General features: G+C 41.5%; 1 protein-coding gene across 4 annotated transcripts in view; it reads left to right on the top strand.

Annotated features, from left to right (window-relative positions):
- Positions 1 to 21,491, top strand: part of LOC124619874 (lipase 1-like) — a 219,889-nt gene that overhangs the window by 98,151 nt on the left and 100,247 nt on the right. For 3 of the 4 annotated variants that reach the window (XM_047146497.1, XM_047146494.1, XM_047146496.1), the window contains exons 3-4: positions 6,696 to 6,810; positions 17,174 to 17,408. In XM_047146497.1, the coding sequence (XP_047002453.1) occupies positions 6,696 to 6,810; positions 17,174 to 17,408 (350 nt within the window). The remainder of the gene's footprint in view (positions 1 to 6,695; positions 6,811 to 17,173; positions 17,409 to 21,491) is intronic. The other variant, XM_047146495.1, reaches the window with a different exon arrangement.

Genomic DNA, 21,491 nt, shown 5'->3' with positions numbered 1-21,491 from the left:
CCAGTGTCGTATAGACTATATCAGACGTGTTTTCCTGTGGAGGAATCGGTTGACCTATGACCTTGCGATCAAATGTTTTCGGTTCCCATTGGAGAGGCACGTCCTTTCGTCTACTAATCGCACGGTTTTGCGGTGCGGTCGCAAAACACAGACACTAAACTTATTACAGTGAACAGAGACGTCAATGAACGAACGGACAGATCGTAACTTTGCGAAAATAAAGGAAGTAAACTTTTCACTCGAGGGAAGACGTGAACCAAAGACCTCTCGCTCCGCAGCTGCTCACGCTAACCGCGGGACCACGGCGCTCCTGAGCTCACACTATCCTTTATGTTGCCTATCTTGCGCATGGTCTACTCAGTTTGTATATTTTGCTTATTTTTTTCATAGTTCCACACAACTTCTTCCTGTTTTCTCGATTCATCTGTGTTCAGTTTTTCAAGGCCTATCCACTGTGCCAACTTATAACTAAATCTGAGGAGGGTACGATGGGGAGGTTCCCTTGTCAGTATAGCAAAGGTGGAGGCGACGGCGGAAGAATACGAAGCGGTGGCGATTAATAACCAGCGGCGCACTGTTACTGGTACACAACTTCAAAAACTCAAGGAGCAGCTAGACGGGCTGCAGAGGCAGATGGAGATGTTGAGAGCTACCATTTCGGAGGTCCTGCCGACACATAAGGACAGCAGAGTTGCCGGGAAGGAGCAGTTGTGTTGGTATCATCGACGATTCGGGGAGCGAGCCTCAAAGTGCATTCTACCGTGCAGCCATACTCGCCACGAAAATAACATGGAGACCAAGTACAGATGTTTCTTTATTAACGGTATCTCGGCAACTTTATGTCCGGGATGTGACGGCTTCGTGTTGTTATTTGATAGACACGGGGCCTGATGTCAGCACGTGGCCAAAGGGAAAATGTACTTCCCTCAGTGACAGCACATCGTTTTGTCTCAAGGCTGCAAATAAACAGCCCATAATGACGTATGGCAGTTGTCAAAGAAGTGAATTTAGGACCTAGTATTATTTGTCATTGGAATTTTGTCATTGCAGATGTGGCAGAGTGCATATTAGGATCAGATTTTCTATATACATACGGTATTGTGGTGGACATTCAGTTATCACAGCTTAGAAGGGGCAAAGAGGTGGTGCAGGGTCATCTAGGAATATATGGAGTGACAGAAGTATGCCGACTTAGAGAACCGTCGGCGCAGCTGATAGCCACGGTGGCCCATCATACAGTTCACCACATAAACACAGTGTCCGGGCCTCCGGTCTCCCTCAGACCGAGAAGGCTGGCCCCAGACAGATTTGCAGACACAAAAGCTGAGTTCGAAGAGATGTTGGAAATGGGAGTGATACGAAGATCTGATAGAGCATGGGCCTCGCCTTTACATTTAGTGCAGAAGAAAGACGGAAGTTGGAGACCTTGTGGTGATTATAGGTTGTTGAATGCCCATACGATACCTGATCGGGTGACTTACCTGGGTCACGCAGTCTCAGCAGCTGGCATCCGTCATTTGGAGGAGAAGGTCGAGGTTATACAGCAGATGCCTCGCCTGTTAGATTTGCAACAGTTGCGGAGGTTCCTAGGTGTTTTGAATTTTTACCGCAGACATCCGCCAGGATCTGCGGCTTTACAAGCGCCACTCATGGAGGCTTTGGCGGGCACGAACACCGGGAAAAATCAGAAGCTACAGTAGACATCAAGCATGCAGCGCGCGTTCAAGCGGACCAAGGAAAGCCTAAAGCAAGCGGTTTTACTAGCTCACTCAGAAAGATGCGAAGCTAGCTATTGTTGTTGACGCAAGTCAGGTGGCGATTGGGGCTGCGTTGCATCAGTGGACTGCTGGTCACTGGCAGCCTTTAGGATTCTTCTCCAAGAAACTCAGAGCCACAGCGGAATTGGAGTGCGTATGATAGAGAGCTGCTGGCTGCTTACGAAGCCATAAGGTATTTCTGGCCTTATGTGGAAGCCAGACCATTTACATTGTTTACAGATCACAAACCACTCACTTTCGCATTCTGCAAGCGCACAGATACTTCGTCACCTAAACAATTCAGTCAACTGGAATATACACTCCTGGAAATGGAAAAAAGAACACATTGACACCGGTGTGTCAGACCCACCATACTTGCTCCGGACACTGCGAGAGGGCTGTACAAGCAATGATCACACGCACGGCACAGCGGACACACCAGGAACCGCGGTGTTGGCCGTCGAATGGCGCTAGCTGCGCAGCATTTGCGCACCGCCGCCGTCAGTGTCAGCCAGTTTGCCGTGGCATATGGAGCTCCATCGCAGCCTTTAACACTGGTAGCATGCCGCGACAGCGTGGACGTGAACCGTATGTGCAGTTGACGGACTTTGAGCGAGGGCGTATAGTGGGCATGCGGGAGGCCGGGTGGACGTACCGCCGAATTGCTCAACACGTGGGGCGTGAGGTCTCCACAGTACATCGATGTTGTCGCCAGTGGTCGGCGGAAGGTGCACGTGCCCGTCGACCTGGGACCGGACCGCAGCGACGCACGGATGCACGCCAAGACCGTAGGATCCTATGCAGTGCCGTAGGGGGCCGCACCGCCACTTCCCAGCAAATTAGGGACACTGTTGCTCCTGGGGTATCGGCGAGGACCATTCGCAACCGTCTCCATGAAGCTGGGCTACGGTCCCGCACACCGTTAGGCCGTCTTCCGCTCACGCCCCAACATCGTGCAGCCCGCCTCCAGTGGTGTCGCGACAGGCGTGAATGGAGGGACGAATGGAGACGTGTCGTCTTCAGCGATGAGAGTCGCTTCTGCCTTGGTGCCAATGATGGTCGTATGCGTGTTTGGCTCCGTGCAGGTGAGCGCCACAATCAGGACTGCATACGACCGAGGCACACAGGGCCAACACCCGGCATCATGGTGTGGGGAGCGATCTCCTATACTGGCCGTACACCACTGGTGATCGTCGAGGGGACACTGAATAGTGCACGGTACATCCAAACCGTCATCGAACCCATCGTTCTACCACTCCTAGACCGGCAAGGGAACTTGCTGTTCCAACAGGACAATGCACGTCCGCATGTATCCCGTGCCACCCAACGTGCTCTAGAAGGTGTAAGTCAACTACCCTGGCCAGCAAGATCTCCGGATCTGCCCCCATTGAGCATGTTTGGGACTGGATGAAGCGTCGTCTCACGCGGTCTGCACGTCCAGCACGAACGCTGGTCCAACTGAGGCGCCAGGTGGAAATGGCATGGCAAGCCGTTCCACAGGACTACATCCAGCATCTCTACGACCGTCTCCATGGGAGAATAGCAGCCTGCATTGCTGCGAAAGGTGGATATACACTGTACTAGTGCCGACATTGTGCATGCTCTGTCACCTGTGTCTATGTGCCTGTGGTTCTGTCAGTGTGATCATGTGATGTATCTGACCCCAGGAATGTGTCAATAAAGTTTCCCCTTCCTGGGACAATGAATTCACGGTGTTCTTATTTCAATTTCCAGGAGTGTATAAGCCAGTTTACTACTCATTTACGACATATTAATGGGGCAGAGAATATGGTGGCAGACTACTTCTCACGAGTTGCGGCAATAAAGTATTCAGTGAACTGTGCTACAATGGCGAGAGAGCAGAAGGATGATGCACAACTGCAAGTTTTTCGTCAGAGCATGCCTACCGGGTTGAGGTTAAGAAAACTGTGTCTGGAAGGTGAGTCAATAAAGTTATGATGCGATACCTCGCAGGGACGGCCTAGACCTTTTGTGCCAGAGAATTTGCGCTGGGAAGTATTCGAAGAGTTACATGGTTTGGCTCATCCGGGATCCCGAGCAAGTGTAAAATTAATGATGGAGCATTTCGTGTGACCAGGAATTAAGAGAGACTGTCGGAAGTGGGCGCAGACGTGTCTGGATTGTCAGCGATGTAAAGTGGGACGCCATGTGAAGGAGCCAGCGGGTAAAGTTGACGGCCCAACTGGTCGTTTCGAACATGTGCATCTGGATATTGTTGGACCATTGCCAATATCCGAAGGCTATCGGTATCTAGTGATGGCAATTAACAGATTTACGAGATGGGCAGAAGCAATCCCCATTTCAGACATATCAGCAGAGACAGTCAGCCGGGCGTTCTTGACGATGAGGATAGCACGGTTCGGATGTGCAGCACATGTCACAATGGACCAAGGATGTCAGTTCAAATCCTTCTTGTTCCTGGAGCTGGCAAACATGTATGGGTTCTGCCGTCACCGTACCACACCGTACCACAAGCAACGGCATGGTAGAGCGGTGGCACCGAATACTTAAGGCCGCATTAATGTGCCATGGTGAGAATTGGTCAGCAGCATTGCCACTAGTGTTACTAGGCTTACGCACTGTTTTCAAACCCGACCTCGGAGCATCTACAGCAGAATTAGTACACGGGGAAACCTTACGCCTACCCGGAGAGTTTTTTCAGAAGAGTACAGGTGAGACGGACCTACCGTACTTGTTAACGAGAGTAAGAGCTCAACTGGCCGAGCTTAGGCCACAACCAGTGACACGGCATGGCGTTAGGCCATCGTTCGTACTTCGAGAATTGAGCAAATGTTGCAAACTGACGCAGTCAGAACTCCATTGCAGCCGCTATACACAGGACCTTATAAAGTACTACACCGTACGGACCAGGCCATGACTATCCTAGTTTGCAATAAGTGTGTTACTGTGTCAATAGACTGGGTGAAGCCAGCTCACTTACTGCTAGAAGAAGTAAGACAAGAAGAGGGGCCCCTGCAGGGTGCAATGGATGGTAGGACAGCGAGTCGGATGAAGCCGCGAGAGGATACAACGGTGGAGGAAATACAGCCGGAAATTGGCACAAGAGCTGGGTGAAGGGTCCGGTATAAGTTTCCGCACATTCCTGGAGCTCCGCTCTTCAGGGAGGGGCTGTGTGGGAGCACGCAGATGAATTGTTGTGTAGGGGCAATGGCAAAGACTCTAGTGTGCACATAATCATTTACTCTTTGCTTTGTGTTTGTTTTTGTCTTAGATGTTCTATGTTAATGTCTGGCTCATTGCTTCACAATAAAGTTGAACATTAAGAATACGAACGAGTCTATCATTAATAGAATGGAGCTACATAGTGGCTACAGTACCATATACTCAAAAATAAAATAAAAGCTAACTCATTGGTCACTCCTATAATTTACTACAAAATCTGGAATTCAAAACACGCGTAATAGTGTGAAAATATTATTTGTAACTTTTCATAATTGATACATTTCGTAACAGATATTTTACTTGCCTTCATGAAAAACATTCTAAATCTTCGTAACTTCTTCCTGTTGCCAGGAATCACAATGTTGCTATCAGCTATTCATGTGAAGAAATTACTCTTCTCATACAAGTATTTTGCTATATTGTGTGAGGAGTTATGAGTCTCAGTAAATATTTTTAGGTGTCCATGTCTATTCAAAGTAATTTTGCCGATCATCATGATTGCTTTCTAACTCTCAAAATAAATTAACATGTGAAAACTGCCATCTCTTAAGGAGCTACTGTCTTTACCATTTATATGGTTCTTTCTGCCTCTGACACTTCATTAGCACGTTTTTGCTGTAACTGACTCCAGCAGCAACGTGGAGCTATCACAGCTGTTAGAGATTGACCACTACTTGCACCCCTCACCACGTGTGGCACCGCAAACAGTCTCCACAAGCTGTGTTATCGAAAGAAGTCACACTTCAGAGTGCACATCATGCCACCTGACAGGATTCCTTGCCTGTAACTTGCCTATAAATGTGCTCTGGCAGCTCAGTGTGACCATTCTCTCCTTTGGCTGCTTAGATGAAACACTCAATTTTACCAGCTGCTATGCATTGACAACTTTGGTTTTGACTCCGGACACTGTACACACACTGTTTCCAGCTGGCTGCATTCTATTTACAAGTGTTTTTATTAACTGTGTGTTCTGCTGTGTTCCATATGTTTTGCCCTATAAATTGTGCTCATAACTGCAGACTTCAATATTTTTAAGGCTTGCTGTGAACACAGACCACAACAGAATTTTCAGCATTAGCAGCTAGTTTCCTGAACTAAAATACCTTTCCCAAAAGATTAGCTGCTTGCTGCTGAAAGTTCTATCATAGACCAACAAATGGCTGGACAGCAGTACTGTGTTGTACAAATGCATAAGATTTGTGGTAATTTATTGTGTGCACAGACATTTGTGCAGATATCTATGCAGACAGATTGTTGCATTTGGACCAGTCTTACGGACCCCACATTACATTAAACCATCCCTGGTTATGTGCAGCTGGCAGCAGTGTGGAGTGAGGACTGTGAGTAATAAACTATCTCACTGTTTAACATTCAAGATGGAGCAGAACAGGCATCTCATTTTCATTATCATAAAAATGTTCTACAACACACAATGATAGTTTAGAACACATGCAGAGGGAATCGATATATTTTTCCATTTTTGGTGTCTCCTGTCCATAAAGTCCTGTCAACCACACCCACCCTCTCCACACTTGTATAGATGTGTCACAAGATAAATTCATCTCTGCAACACCATGTTTTTAGATTTATTCGAACTGAATTTTTCAGAGTTCTCATTAATTTGTGGCACACTGTACTACCATGTTCTTGCATTGTGTGCTGATAGGCTAAGTGTACTATTAAAGCAATTTCCTCTTCTTAATGAAGAACTTACTGCTGTGTGTGTCTGCACAGCATACGTGTTTGCAGATGCAGGCTATGATGTGTGGCTGGGCAATTTTCGTGGCAACTTCTATTCCCGGAGGCACGTGTCCCTCTCTCCAGCTGAAAGGGCCTTCTGGATGTTCAGGTAATCAAGTGCAAACTCAGCTGAAACTGATCTACAAAACTTGTGTGTAAAAGGCTGTGTAATACTTTACATACAGTACCAGTAACACATTAAAGCTGCCATTGTGTGCCTGTCACATTACACTTTGTTAATCAAATTGATATCAAATGATTTGGGTTTGTACTGAATGTTCTATGCTGATGTGAAAATCTATCAGGGATTCTCTGGAGAGAAAAAGAAAGATCAGTTCAAGAAGATTAATTATTTATGGTAGAGGAGAGTCTTGCACTTTGGAATACATTTCAGACTGTTGCCTCTAGCCAGCCTTGTAATAGATGTTTAATGTGCTCTCATTAATATATTATCTTATTCCTACTTGAAATGATAGCATTTACTTTGTGTGCTGCAGTCATTTTCTCCAAGTATAAAAATTACTGTGGTAAAGTAAGGTTTCTCTAAATGTGAAAAAAATATTCGAATGTACCACAGGGTCATGTACCTAGGAACAGATACTGTTTTCAAATTTAAAGGTGTTGAAATTGAGAAAGTCTTGTTGGTATTTAATAGTCTGTGTTAAGTTATTATTCTACTGTGTACCAGCAAGGAAACCAGTTGAAAGTTGAAAACATTTTGAAACAGAAGTTATTGAGAATCAGCACAAATTTCCTTTCTCAAGACAAAGGAAAATTGATAAGACAGTAAAAAAACTCACTGTCAGTTCATTTGCAAATATAATGTGTTCCATGATATACCAGACCTTCCACTTTATGGTACAAGATGGTGCACGATGGATGAAGTCTAGTATAACCATCCACAATGTTATGTAACTAATTTTAAAAATGTACTGAATTTTGCTCAGCCTAAATCCCTTTAGCCTAACTGAATAATTAACAGTATACCCCAAATAGCTTTAATATAATTTACAGCTCTTCAACATATAGAACTCATAATACTTACAACAGTTACACAAAACATTACCGCATGTCTCACAACATAAACAGTACAAAATGCTGAAACGGCTTGTGGCAGTCTCTACTGAGTGTTTCTTCATATGATTCTAAAACCGATCACTGATTAAAACACTGACCTGCAAACATCATGTGTTTCTAGTTACACTATAGATTTATTTATTAGCAGGGAAACCTGGCGTTTCCCAAATATTTATTTATAGCTGTGCATCCATGCCCATGCCATGCACTGTCTGGCCTCGTGCTTAATGTCTATGACGTCATATCTCCTGAACGATGTGTTGTACAGTGATATAATTTTATAGGTACATTCAGTGGTGTATGTGGATACTGTTTCAAAATGTGTTGCAAATAGAGTTAGAACAATGAAGTAATAAATTTAAACATCATGCATGATGCAGCAGTTTTTCGTGCATCTCACTGTTCCTGATGTCATATCTCCTGAACTATTTGGTGTATAATGATGTAAATTTGTAAGCATATTTAATGACATATGTGGATACTGGCTCCAAAATTCACTGTGAATAGAGTTAGTAGCAGAAAAGTAATAAATTTAAACATCATGCATAATGCTGCAGTTTTTGACACATCTCATTGCTTATGACATCCTCTCTCTTGAAACGTATGTCATGCAATGATATAATTTTGCAGTTACATTCAGTGCTGTATGTGAATACTGTCTGCAAATGTATCTCATCTACAGCTAGTAGTAAAGAAGTAATAAACTATAACTTCATGCCTCATGCAGTACTTCTGCTGATGAACGGTGGAAAAGTACCGTACTAAGCGACAAAATTTTTTTCCTTTCACCATTTTCTAGGAACTGTCAACAAGAAGAAAATTTGTAAGGGTTTGAAATTAGTTTGTTGCAGGACACTAAGTGTTCTCATTCTCAAATATTGGGTGAATAAAGTCTGGGAAGTCACATGTCACAGGCTACGTTTCTTTTTCATCTCCACCCTCACCCCTTTGATAGGTAGACGGTGATTCTTAGCACCCTCCCCCCCCCCCCCCAGAAATTATTGCCTAGCTGTAAGGTATATGTGTACCACATTTAGTTGAAAATGGTCCTGTGGTTCAGGAGGTAAATGTGGAACATAAAAATACACACACAACCACACATTTGTTTTCATAATATGTATGGATTTATTTATCATATGCTTTTTAAGCACAGAGTTAACTATAATGCAAAAAATAATACACGTAATTTACAAACAGGCACCTTCATTTTTAATATAATCAATTGCGTCATTCGTTCCCATCAGGAAATTGTCAAAAGTACTATAATACAGCCTGCTGGGACACGCTGTAACTATGTGTTGAATGGTTTGCCTGGCTGCTCCACAACTGCTTTTTGGAGATGGAACCTTACCCCATCTATGAAGACAGTCTGTGCTTCTGCCATGATTGGTGTGTATTCTGTTAATAATTGCCCACGTTCTGTGCAATTGGTCAGAGACAGGTGTTATCTTTCTTATGCGGGGTAAGTTCTGGCAATGTAGAGGGCAAGCCTCTGTCCAGTCTCATCCCCATGACTATTAAGTTGAACTGAGATGTGTAGTTCCATGGATGTTTTCATGGATGTTTTTCTTGATCAAATCTGGTTCCTTTCTAGGATAAGTGCATCTTAATGGGTAGGGAGTTGCGGGTTGCCTTGCATGTGTTTAAACTCGTGAAATACAGCTGCTTTTATTAAAGTTCAGGGGGCATAATGTTGCTCAATACAGTCATTAGATGGAGGTTGATCTTAGTGTACCACCAATAATTCTCAGTGTTGTTCAGCATGCAACATCAGCTCGCCTCTGCATGGTGCACTCTGGGTAACACTAAAGAGCTGACAACACTGGTTGCCTGACAATCTTCTACATCTACATCTAAATGGATAGTCTGCAAATCACACTTAAGTGTCTGGCAGAGGGTTCATTGAACCACCTTCATATTAATTTTGTGTTATTCCACTTCTAACGTTCTGACGATATAAGTGTGAGTGTGGGTGTGGGTTATACTGATTTATTTCCCCAAACCACATTCCACCTCTTTATGAGGTGACTTACTTGGAATTTTGCAGCCCCTCTTTACAGGATAATCAGCTGCTGGAAAATCTATTGACTTCTTCTCCATTGAATAGTGCTAGGTACAGGAACTTTTCAGCCTCTTTCTACTTATAAAATGAGTAGACATACAAACTTTCCTTTTCATCAGTTAACAATGTATTTGACTTTAATGCACAACATAATTCACACTTTCAACATACATATGCAACTTTCTGAAAGTACCTCATACTGTCGAACATTAGAAACAAAATGAGTTACAGTTAAAAGAAAGTTGGCTTGACTACCATGACTTTCTTAAAATGAATCAGAAAATACATCTTGTCTCTATCAAGGCTGAGTCAAGAGTTTACAAGAGCACTTTTTCAGCTGTTATTGTTTCACACTAACAATAGACAATGACACAAAAGCACAGAGCAGCATAAAAACTCCATGGTTCTTCCATACAAGTGCACTAAAACCTCTATGGATTTCCCGACAGGTACTTGTTGGTGCCGTTCGACCACTACATCTACTTTCTTCCCGCGACTGATTTTAAACCCGCATACACAAACATGTGACGCACAGTAGGTAGGATTCTACCATCCCACACTCATATCTAGAACATCATGTGTTTGAGACAGTAGAAGGCTGAGTGGTTCTAGAATTTACACAGAAATTCTCTAATCACTACACACTCTCTAGCAGAGCATGGATAAAACAAACACCTATATCTTTCTGTGCAAGATCTGATTGCCCTTATTTTATTATGATGATCATTTCTCTCTATGTAGGTCTGCGTCAACAAAATATTTTCACATTCAGGGAAGAAAGTTGGTGACCAAAATTTTGTGAGAAGGTCCCACTGCAATCAAAGATTCCTTTGTATTAATGATTTCCACCCCGCATCCTGTATCATATCTGTGACACTCTCACTCCTATTTCTCAATAATACAAGATGTGCTGCCCTTGTTTGAACTTTTTCTCTGTTAATCCTAAATGGTAAGGATCCCACACCATGCAGCAGTACTCCAAAAGAGATCTCCTGGCTTATGTACACTATCCTCCAGGTACAACAGTCTTCCCTACCGGACAAGTCTCAGTCGAAAGTCATAAACTAAACATATGCCTAACAAAACTAGATTTTCCAAATGATTTTGCACAACTCCAGATGGGGTCTTACGATCAATAATACCATACAATCATTTCTTTCTTTTTTTCTTTGTTGTTATTTGTTGTTTATGCCCACCAATTTGCATAAATCTTTCACTTCTTCTGTGCCTACTGTATGCATGTAAAAAAGTAGAAAAGTTTGTTAACAAAAAATTCTATATATAAAGGGAGAGAATCAGTTCCCTGTTACAAGATATGTTATAATATATATGTATGGCATCAAATTCCCATTATGCTTTCATTTAACTGTCTTTTGAGAGTATGATACACATTTTTCTCTCTCCCATGTGCAAGACCACTGGAGTTAAAATTTGCATTGTCACTAGCAAAAGCAATTCATTTTGAACTGGTAAGGTAATGGTTTTTCAGAGTATCCATAGTATAACCGGCAATACTATCTGAAGTTTCATTTGGACATCTTTGTAAGTCAAGTACCTTTGTTTTAATACCATTGCTTTTGTAACGAAAATATAGAATTACAGCTGGGAACATATCCAGTGCAACATGTTTGCGTGCATAGGTCCCCAGGTCAAAGTACGGAACTTTGTATTCATTGTTTTGGCAATAATGTATACAGTGTGAGGTGCAGTCACAGATTTATGATTTCTGTTTTAATACTTCCACAAGTCAAATTTGGTGCAATCTCAGATTTTTAGAAATAGCTTTTTATTTAATTTGCTGGCATAATCAATCAATTTGTATGAATGATTTTAGAAAACTGTGTGGTGGCAGGAATGGCATCCAGATCCAGCCACCCTCCAACATTGCCAATGCCAAATCCGTTACGGTTATCAAATCATGTTGAACCTGTGTAGGTACAGGGTGAAGCAAAAAGAAAAAGAAGTCATGAAGAACCATGCAGTATGATTTGTCAGTGTGGCTTCTGTGGTTTGAACATTTCTAACTACAGCCCTATGTTTTTCACTCATAAAACTGAGCATGAGCCAGATGTGTAGCTGGTTGCAACCGGTGTCATCCTTTTATGTTTTTCTGTGCTAAGATGTCTTTCCAAATCCACAGTACCTTTAAAGGCAATTCACACTGGCTGTTATGTCATGGTACATCAAAACACTCCACAATGCATTTCAAATTGTTGCACTCACCCTCGTCATCGTGTCACGGCTCTGTCATGGTTTCTCAGGAACAATGTTTTGACAGCTGCTGTTGTCTTCTGTTGTTGATCACATGATCTCCAAGCTCATTTCTTCCCAAAGCATAGCCATGCTCTCATCCTCAATAATTCTTTTCACTGTGCTTTTATTACGTCGTGGTTTTCATGGTTGATATCAGTTAATACATAATGCAATTTCATTACCAAAGCACTGAAAATTTTCCAGATAACTGCAACCAAACAGACATCTATTGCTGATATGGATTATGCGAAGTAATTTAATTGATTCACACAGCAGCCACCTAAACAACTCACTCATGTTCAATAATGGAGTTCTTGCTGCTACTTCTGTTGTAGGATCTCAAAGGTTGGCAAATGGATGCTAATACAGATATGCTATTTTCCTGAAGGCTTCTTATTTTTGCCAGTTTCTACAAACTGAGGACTGGAGCAAAACTTATTGACCCATATTGTTTTAAATTGTATCATAGAATAATAAGTGAAATGGAAAACATATATCACCTGTGTCATGCTATTTCATGTGACTTTAATTACTTGTCAGGAAAAGTTTTAAATGAAAGCTATATGTCTGATCTTGAAAAATGACAGCTGATTTTTGTACAAAATATAACAGATATTGAATGTTCTTTTTTTTAAATTTGTTTCTAAAGAAGAGGTTAGGAGATGGTTCTCCAAATATCAAAACAGCTTTCATGATATTTAAAAAAATGCCAGGATATTGTGAATGTAATTTCATCAAATTGAAGATGATAAAAATCTGCTTAAGGTTGAGAGTGTGTGAAAGTCAACTATGAAATTTAGCTATATTCACCCCAATTACATAATCAATGAAGTTTACTCTGCTCACAGAAAGGAAATGTAAAGTAAAATTATAATAGAAACAAAATTTCAGTAAAGGGGTATTTTCTTACCTCTTAGTAATAGTGCCTGTTTATTTCTAATTAGAAATTTATTCATCATTAATAGTTTATGAGGAACAAATGAAGTCCATTCTTTATTATATGTTGTACTGAAACAGTGTGCCACAAACAATATTTTAAATCAATGTAGTTCATTTAAGTAGCATGTTTCAATAATGCTTCATTTTTATTAAAAGATTATAAAATTTGTGTATAAAAAATTACAGACAGATAATTTTATGGGTGGGCAGCATCGGCAGTCCTGCCAGGGGCATAGGATCACTTCAGCAAGGCTCTGATTAGCATTTACTTTGTGAGATGTAATTAATGTATATCATCTTGAATTACTTTCATTTTTCCTGTGAGGAATCATCAAAATGTGTCTTCTGTATGTTTCACATTGTAAGGTCATCCCAGTATCCAATGCACTAAGTCAACTCAATGCAGATTTCCCACAGAAGTCATATCTTTGAAAAGAAGTGGGAAGCATTGTCTGTATACAATGCATTATTTTAATAGAATCATCGCTATTAATTTTCCCACAAAATTTTATAATATTTTTACATACCTTTGACTCAATAACTAATGTGTGTAATCATGTCTACTCATATTTGCTATTTTAGTAAATACATACATATCTGTCTTGCAAATAATCCAGCAAAAATATGAGTGAGCAGTTTTCTTCCATCACACCCTAGAGAAATGGTGACCAATTGAACAAGTTTTGAAACAGAGTGAAATCTTTCCAGAACTGACCAACATGCAGCTATACCACTGATCCCCAGTTGCTCCACCTTTCTAAGCAGAGTAACAGTCCCATGCTACACTATCTACACTATGTGTTCAAAAGTATCCAGAAACCCCCAAAAACATATGTTCTTCATATTAGGTGTATTGTGCTGCCACCTACTGCCAGATACTCCATATTAGCAACCTCAGTATTTATCAGACATCATTAGAGAGCAGAATGGGGAGCTCCACAGTACTCAAGAACTTCAAATGTGATCAGGTGATTGGGTGTCACCTGTCATACATCTGTATGCAAGATTTCCACACTCCTAAACATCCCTAGGTCCACTGCTTCTGATATGATAGTGAAGTGGAAACGTGAAGGGACACGTACAGCACAAAAATGTTCAGGCCAACCACGTTTGTTGACTGGCAGAGACCGCCGAGTGTTGAAGAGGGTCATAATGTTTAATAGGCAGAGATCTATCCAGACCATCACGCAGGAATTCCAAACTGCATCAGGATCCACTGCAAGTACTATGACAGTTCGGCGGGAAGTGAGAAAACTTGGATTCCATGGTCAAGCGGCGGCTCATAAGCCACACATTATGCTGGTAAATGCCAAGCGAACACCTCGCTTGGTGTAAGGAGTGTAGACATTGGACAATTAAACAGTGGAAAAATGTTGTGTAGAGTGATGAATCATGGTACTCAATGCGGCGATCCGATGGCAGGGTGTGGGTATGGCGAATGCCCAGTGAATGTCATCTGCCAGCATGTGTAGTGCCAAAAGCACAATTCAGAGGTGGTGCTGTTATGGTGTGGTCATGTTTTTCATGGAGGGGGCTTGCACCCCTTGTTGTTTTGCATGGAACTATCACAGCACAGACTTACAGTGATGTTTTAAGCACCTTCTTGCTTCCCATTGTTGAAGAGCAATTCGCGTATGGTAATTGCATCTTTCAACATCATCAAGCACCTGGTGATAATGCATGGCCTGTGGCAGAGTGGTCACATGACAATAACATCCCTGCAATAGACTGGCTCCTACAGAAAACCTTTGGGGTGTTTTGGAATGCCAACTTCGGCCCAGGCCTCATCGGCCGACATCGATACCTCTCCTCAGTGCTGCAATCCCTGAAGAATGGGCTGTCATTCCCCAAGAGACCTTCCAGCACCTGATTGAAAGTATGCCTAGGAGAGTAGAAACTGTCATCAAGGCTAAGGTGGGCCAACACCATACTGAATTCCAGCATTACCGATGGAGGGTGCCATGAACTTTGTCATTTTCAGCCAGGTGTCCAGATACTTTTGATCACATAGTGTATGCTCTTGGATTTTGGCTAACAACTACAGAAAATGCAGAAAGAGCTGCTGATATTGCTGCCCAAGAGTATCATAGAGCATGGCAGGATTCATGAGCATGATAATGATGCAGTCATCAACACCCATACAAAGTCCCAATTTTTTCACAGTCCAATCTAGCTACTGTCATGACTGATGAGGATGATGATGAAATGATGAGAACAACACAAACACCCAGTCCCCAGGTAGAGAAAAACCCCAACCCGACTGGGAATCAAACCTGGGACCTTGTGATCCAGAGGTAGCAACGCTAGTCACTAGACTACAAGCTGTGGACAGATTCATGAGGAGCAGACCATCTCACTGTCAGTGGTGGCTGGTGGTATCTGAAGGTGGATGTTATACCAAAATTTCAGTGGTGCATTTTTATATGAGACTGTTACAAGGACAAAAATTTTTTGTCTCAGCACTTGCCTTCCTGACATTCATTGTGATGCAAACACCCCTTGTACGAATGGCACAGAATTCAATTTTTTAAATCCAGTTTACAGTCCTGCAAAAAGTTAGATATATCGATGACAAACAAATATCTGTGGCAAGAAGCACGCTATGATTGACTATCTAAAAAACTGAAAAACTGTTAGTGTTATCTAATGACCTACGTTCCTCATAGAACCGAAATACCATACATTTGTCATTTAAAAGACTGGAAATAGACAAATTATGTGTTATAAGTACACTTATTCTTAGTTTACTTGTATTGAAAATTGGCCTCCTGTCTTCTATTGATGCTAACTTTGTCACCCCTACTGAGGTCTGCAATCTCTTGCACAAGATTTCTTTCAGTGGGAAACATTGACAAGACTGACAGTTGCGTGAGAATGATTTTATTCTTTTCAAAATTGAAAAGGACCTTTGTGCTACAGCTGACATAATGGAAATTGTAAGGGTGAGCTTCAGCAGTTTAGAGCACTCACTAAATATTTCCATAGGTTATTGGTTGTTATAAACTCCAATAGACTATCAGCACCAGACAATGATCTAAATTCCTGCACTAGGCAGATAGAAGACAGTTCATGATGTACTTTCAGCTTAGCCAAAAATGTATACACTGAGCACACTTCCCCTAAAATATCTTTAGGAAATCTAGAACAGCACAGGGGAAATTTTCTGGAAGAAACACTGATGATGCTAATCGATGACCTGAGCAACTAAAACCTTCTTTACCTTCAGAAATTATGAGATCATACACTTCCTTTGCTTCTCTTTTGCACTCAGTCTTGTCCAGGTTCCTTTTCTTCACTGAGTAATCAGTAGATTAATTGCATTGTTGACATCAATTTCTTCTTGGATCCTGATAACATGTTTTTCAAATGCTGAAATGGCCTTATGGGCAGAGCACGCATTAGTGTCTCTATGCTATAGCTGACTGAAGAGAAATTTGACTAATGGCATAACTTGACTGAGGAATTCCAACCAATAATTAAAGCTACAGCTTGGATGAACTTTTTTTATGACCAAGACCCTGGAGAATTGTAATTTTACTCATTATAGAGTCACTTTTCAAAATGTAATTCATACATGAAATAAAGTCTTACTCGCAATCAAGAACTGTGTTTATGGATTGAGATTGAAAGTTCCATTGAGCAGGAAAGATCAAGGAAAATGCTTTCTCACCACTTCATCAAGGATTGCAGTCCACTGTGGGCTGTTTTAGAAGAATGCACATACTGTGTAGTTTCTCTGAATGCCGCTTTTGCTTATGAGCTGATGGCCCACAACTAATTCCATCCACATAGTCCCTTGTTCCCTCTTGTGCAGCTTGCAACTCTTCTATTTTTCTTCACAATCCGTAGCACAAGTGTTGATGGAATCTGGCTTCCTTGGTGTGATTAGCTGTCAGAAATGGCTCATTTTAGGTCACCATACTGTTCAAGCAGAATGACGGCATGATGACTTGTACAGTCGTAGCTGTCTGGCTAATTTCTTCCTACTCATCTGCTACAGCTGACAAGAAAATAGTCCTTCTCCTTGTATTGTTGAGCAACCTCAAATCCCTAGATTCATTCCCAGCCACAGTATTGGTGTTTTTAATTTATAAAATCTCAGTATGTGATGTGTCACATGTGAGAACTTGTATTACTACAGCTTCCAGGAGATGGGCGAGCAAGATATACCCGCCATGTTGGATGTGATGTTCGCAACTACTGCTGCACGGCGCACCTCTGTTGTCTGCCACTCTGCCGGCTGCACTGCGCTGCTGGCCATGTTGGCACTACCGGCAAGTCGTCACTCCCGTGCCATCCGAATGGCAGCAATGCTAGCACCCGCATACATACCTCATCGTTCGATTTTCTCCAACATCTTGACACCAGGGTTAGTGGTATGTAGAGGTTTTTACTTTGATTCCTTCTCCTAATTACCCAATGAGTACTTTGTTCTGCAGGAACTTTTTACATCTATGACTGTTAGAGAAGATCAATGACAAATAAATGGCACGCTCATTCACAGGAATACACTTTTACTGTTGAACAATGCATTCCAAAGTCTGTGGTCAATTCTCCAAAACTTTTTTAAAATTTAAGTCATATTTCCATATTACAAGGGGCATTCAATAAAAAATGCAACACATTTTTATCCTGAAAGCAGGATGGTTTTTTCAGGATTCTGTTACACCATATTATTCCTCTCTCTCTTGGCTACAAAACCCTATTTTTTAACATAATCTCTTTTCAATGCAGTGTCTTTACATCTCTTACTGGGAGGGTCTTTGTGCCTGCAATGTTTGACATTGGAGCCAAACCTTGCTGCATCAGTAACCTCCCAATTATCCATGTACTGTTTTCTGTGGAATGCATCCTTTATTGGACCAAAGAGATGGAAGTTGGGAGGTGTAAGATCTAGGCTGCAGAGCAGATGAGAAAGACAGTCCAATTGTGTTTTGTGAGCTCCTCTTGAGAGTGCAGGCTTGTGTGAGGCCTTGCATCATTCATGGAGAAGGAGAAGTTTATTTGCATTTTTGTGGTGACTAACATACTGAAGTCATTTCTTCAATTTCCTGAGGGTAGCACAATGCATGTCATAGTTGATTATTGTACCATGATGGAGGCCATTGTCATAATTTTATCAGCTGAGGGTGTGGCATTGAAGTTTTCTTCAGAGGAAAGGTGGTGTCGCACCATTCTATGGATTACCATTTTGTTTCTGGTTTGAAGTGATGAACCTATGTTACATTGCTTGTGATGATATTTGACAAAAATTTGTTATGATCAGCCTCATAATGTGCAAGCAGTTCCACACAGGTGGTCCCTTACTGCTCTTTATGGTTTTCTGTTAGACAACAAGGAATCCAGAGGGCACCTTTGAGTACCCCATCTAGTGGACAAATGTGTCAGTACTAATGATAGCATCATCCAGTTGTGCAGAGAAGTGTTTAATTTTGATCTGATGATCGCCTCGAATGAGAGTATCAGCACATTCAAACATTGCAGGAGTCACAGGTGTGTGTGGCTCACCAGCATGCAGGAGATCAGACAGGTTTGCATTACCTTGTGGTCATGTTGACAGATACCTCTCCCAGTGACTCACCATGCTTTTGTTGACTGTCACGTTTTTGAAGACATTTATGAGTATCTGTGTTGCTCTGGTTTTCCTCCAAAAGAAACTCAATGACAGCTATCTGCCTGGAACTCACCTCTGTTGAAGGCACCATTCTGAAGACTACATACAGCACTGCCACCTACCTGAACTTCACGAAACTATAGGGGCTGAAGTGGGAATATTACACAATATCACAAGAAAAATTCCACAAATGTGTTGCATTACTTACTGAATACCCCTCCCTGATTTGGGCCAAATCTTTACTACAAATTTTTGGAGGAGTCAAAGTAACAGTGATGATGAAATACTGGAAGTGGGAGTGAATTTATGACTAATGTGTTTAAATTAAATTTGGAAAATCTCATTTTTGTTGTTCTTGGTATCTGTCCCATCTTGGAATCTGAGACAAATCTTTTTATTCTTTGCCAAATTCTTATTCAGTTCTAGAAAATATTGTCTGTGATTCTGCTAACACACTAGTTTAATCTGTTCTGGCATTATGTTGCCTAGTATGATCAGAAATATTGTGACCTTCACAATCACTACTTAACTTCTTTGCTTCTCATGCTGTTTGCAGTAATATTACACTGTTACCCAGGGCTTGGTGGTAATTTTGCAACCTTCCTACAATGAAGACTGATGTAACTCTTTCAGAACAGTACAAATTAGTCTCTAATCTTTGTTGGTTGTTTTCTATTACATGCCATTGCTGAGGTGTAGGAAATGATCTGTTACACTCTATAGTACATGTAGTCAATAGCCACGTTCCTGGACATACCTCTTTCCTCACCAGCATGATGTAAATATGGCTGTTGTGCAATTGGCCAACATCTAATGCCACTTCCCAGGAAGAGGATCAATTTTGCTTCTGCACTTCTTAACCACCACAGTAATATACCTTTTTACAGTGCTATGGCTTGGTGAGATTACATGCAGTTTTACATGGCAGTGATTATAGTAGATGCTGAAATATATGGCCATTTCATACAGTAGGTTTTGTTTCACTATACATCACTATGGACCTAAGTGTAATAGTCAGAAATAAGAGATGTGATATCCTACTTTAGATGTGAAGAACAAAAACATGAAATTTTCCTCAAGTCCTCTTACTTGACAGCAGGTAATACTACTCTACATGCAGAGATGGAACAACAAAATTCTGAAACACGTTGGCAGAGGCATTCAGCAAATGTCATATTGGTAACTTGAGGATTTTCTTGCTGACAAAATTTTTTTATGAAAATTGACTATTCCATGTCTTCCAAATTTTGCCTCATGTGTATACAAACTATGGATTGGCAGTTTATGCAACATGTCACTGGCAAAAATTCTCACATGACCCGGTATTGGCAGGTAAAAGGCCCTGAACACATTGAAGATGATATAAATGCATGAACTGCCTGCACATGGCTGGTCTTTGCTGAGTTCACAGTAACTGGTGCTGTATATCCACTTAGCCGCACAGTCGGGGAGCAGCTATGAGAGTTGCCATCATTGCTGATAAGAGGCAGATAGTTTTAAGACAAGCACTTTCTGCCATTGGAAAAAGACTGAAAAAGAAAAAAAAATTCTATTGGTACATTTTTTGCCCTTCAAAAATTCTTCAATAGTGTGGATCACAAAATTCTACTTGGCAAACTAAAGTGTTATGGCAACTCTTGCATGGATAGTCTTACCTTCATAACAGAAAGAGAATCTTTTAATAGACTGTGTCAAAGGCATGAGGTTAACCTCAAAACGGGGAAATGTAACATATGGGGACCCACAAGGACCAATACTTGGTCCACTCTCATTCCTAACCTAAATTAATGACCCTCCAGTGACTTCAACATAAAGATACCAATCAAATATCCAAACTCAACCTTAGTAGACACATCCCACATGATAGCTGAACAGGTTCACATCTAGTCCACAGTTTAGTTTGTTCTAATCTCACACTCAAATTATTACACTACAAAAAGGCAAAAACAAAATGTTTAGAACCAAAAGTAGATATTAATTGTTGTACACTAAGTGAAACACCCTTTATAAAATACATTAGGGTCCTGTTGTGTAACAAGTTAAAATGGAGTCAAAACACAGATAAACTAATCAAGAAGTTCAGCATGTCTTTCCCTCTAGAAGCATCTATCATCATGTTGGTCTAAAGACAAGTGTGTTGACATAAAATGCATATTTTCAACCTCTGTTGTTTTATGAAATTATCTTCTGGGACAGCACACCTAAAGTAAGTAAAATTGTGATTTTTACACACTGCTTTGTGCAGAGTAGACTGAATCCGCACTTATAATTGAAGTACACTTTTATTACACGTAACTCAGAACAAAGTAACAGGAAGCACATACAGGTAAACATTATGGACACTGACTTAGAGTCTAAAAAGGTACCTCAAATAATGGCTGGCTATCAGTGGTGTAGCTGTTGACAGTCACCACAGAGACACACCTACCCCAGAAAGCTTTCTCATGGAAAGCAATGACTCGATGCTGATGAATGAGATGATATAGTCTTGTACCTAGCATGATGGGTGAAGTGGGCAACCCACGCGAGACAAGGGAACCAGCTGATTCTGAGGTGGAGAGTGTTGTTGGTTGAGTGGAATGGATACTTGAAGCAGCTGATGACAACAACATCTCTGCATCCATCAACACCAGAGAGAAGCTGGTAGGAATGGGGGGGAGGGGGGGGGGGGAGGAGGTGACATATAGCAAGTGGTTGAGTCATTGAGGGAGCATGGCAGTGTGTAAAGCATGAATAGTGCTATTATGTAGCTGTAGGGAGAGATCCTCAATGTAATGTGGCGAAATGTTCACACAGAAAGTGACAATGCTGGAAGGCGTGGTGGCAGTGACGTAATAGAAGGCAC

The sequence above is a fragment of the Schistocerca americana genome, chromosome 6 (assembly GCF_021461395.2).
Source record: "Schistocerca americana isolate TAMUIC-IGC-003095 chromosome 6, iqSchAmer2.1, whole genome shotgun sequence".
In the NCBI taxonomy this organism is placed as follows: domain Eukaryota; kingdom Metazoa; phylum Arthropoda; class Insecta; order Orthoptera; family Acrididae; genus Schistocerca; species Schistocerca americana.
This window is presented reverse-complemented; position numbering and strand designations above follow the sequence as displayed.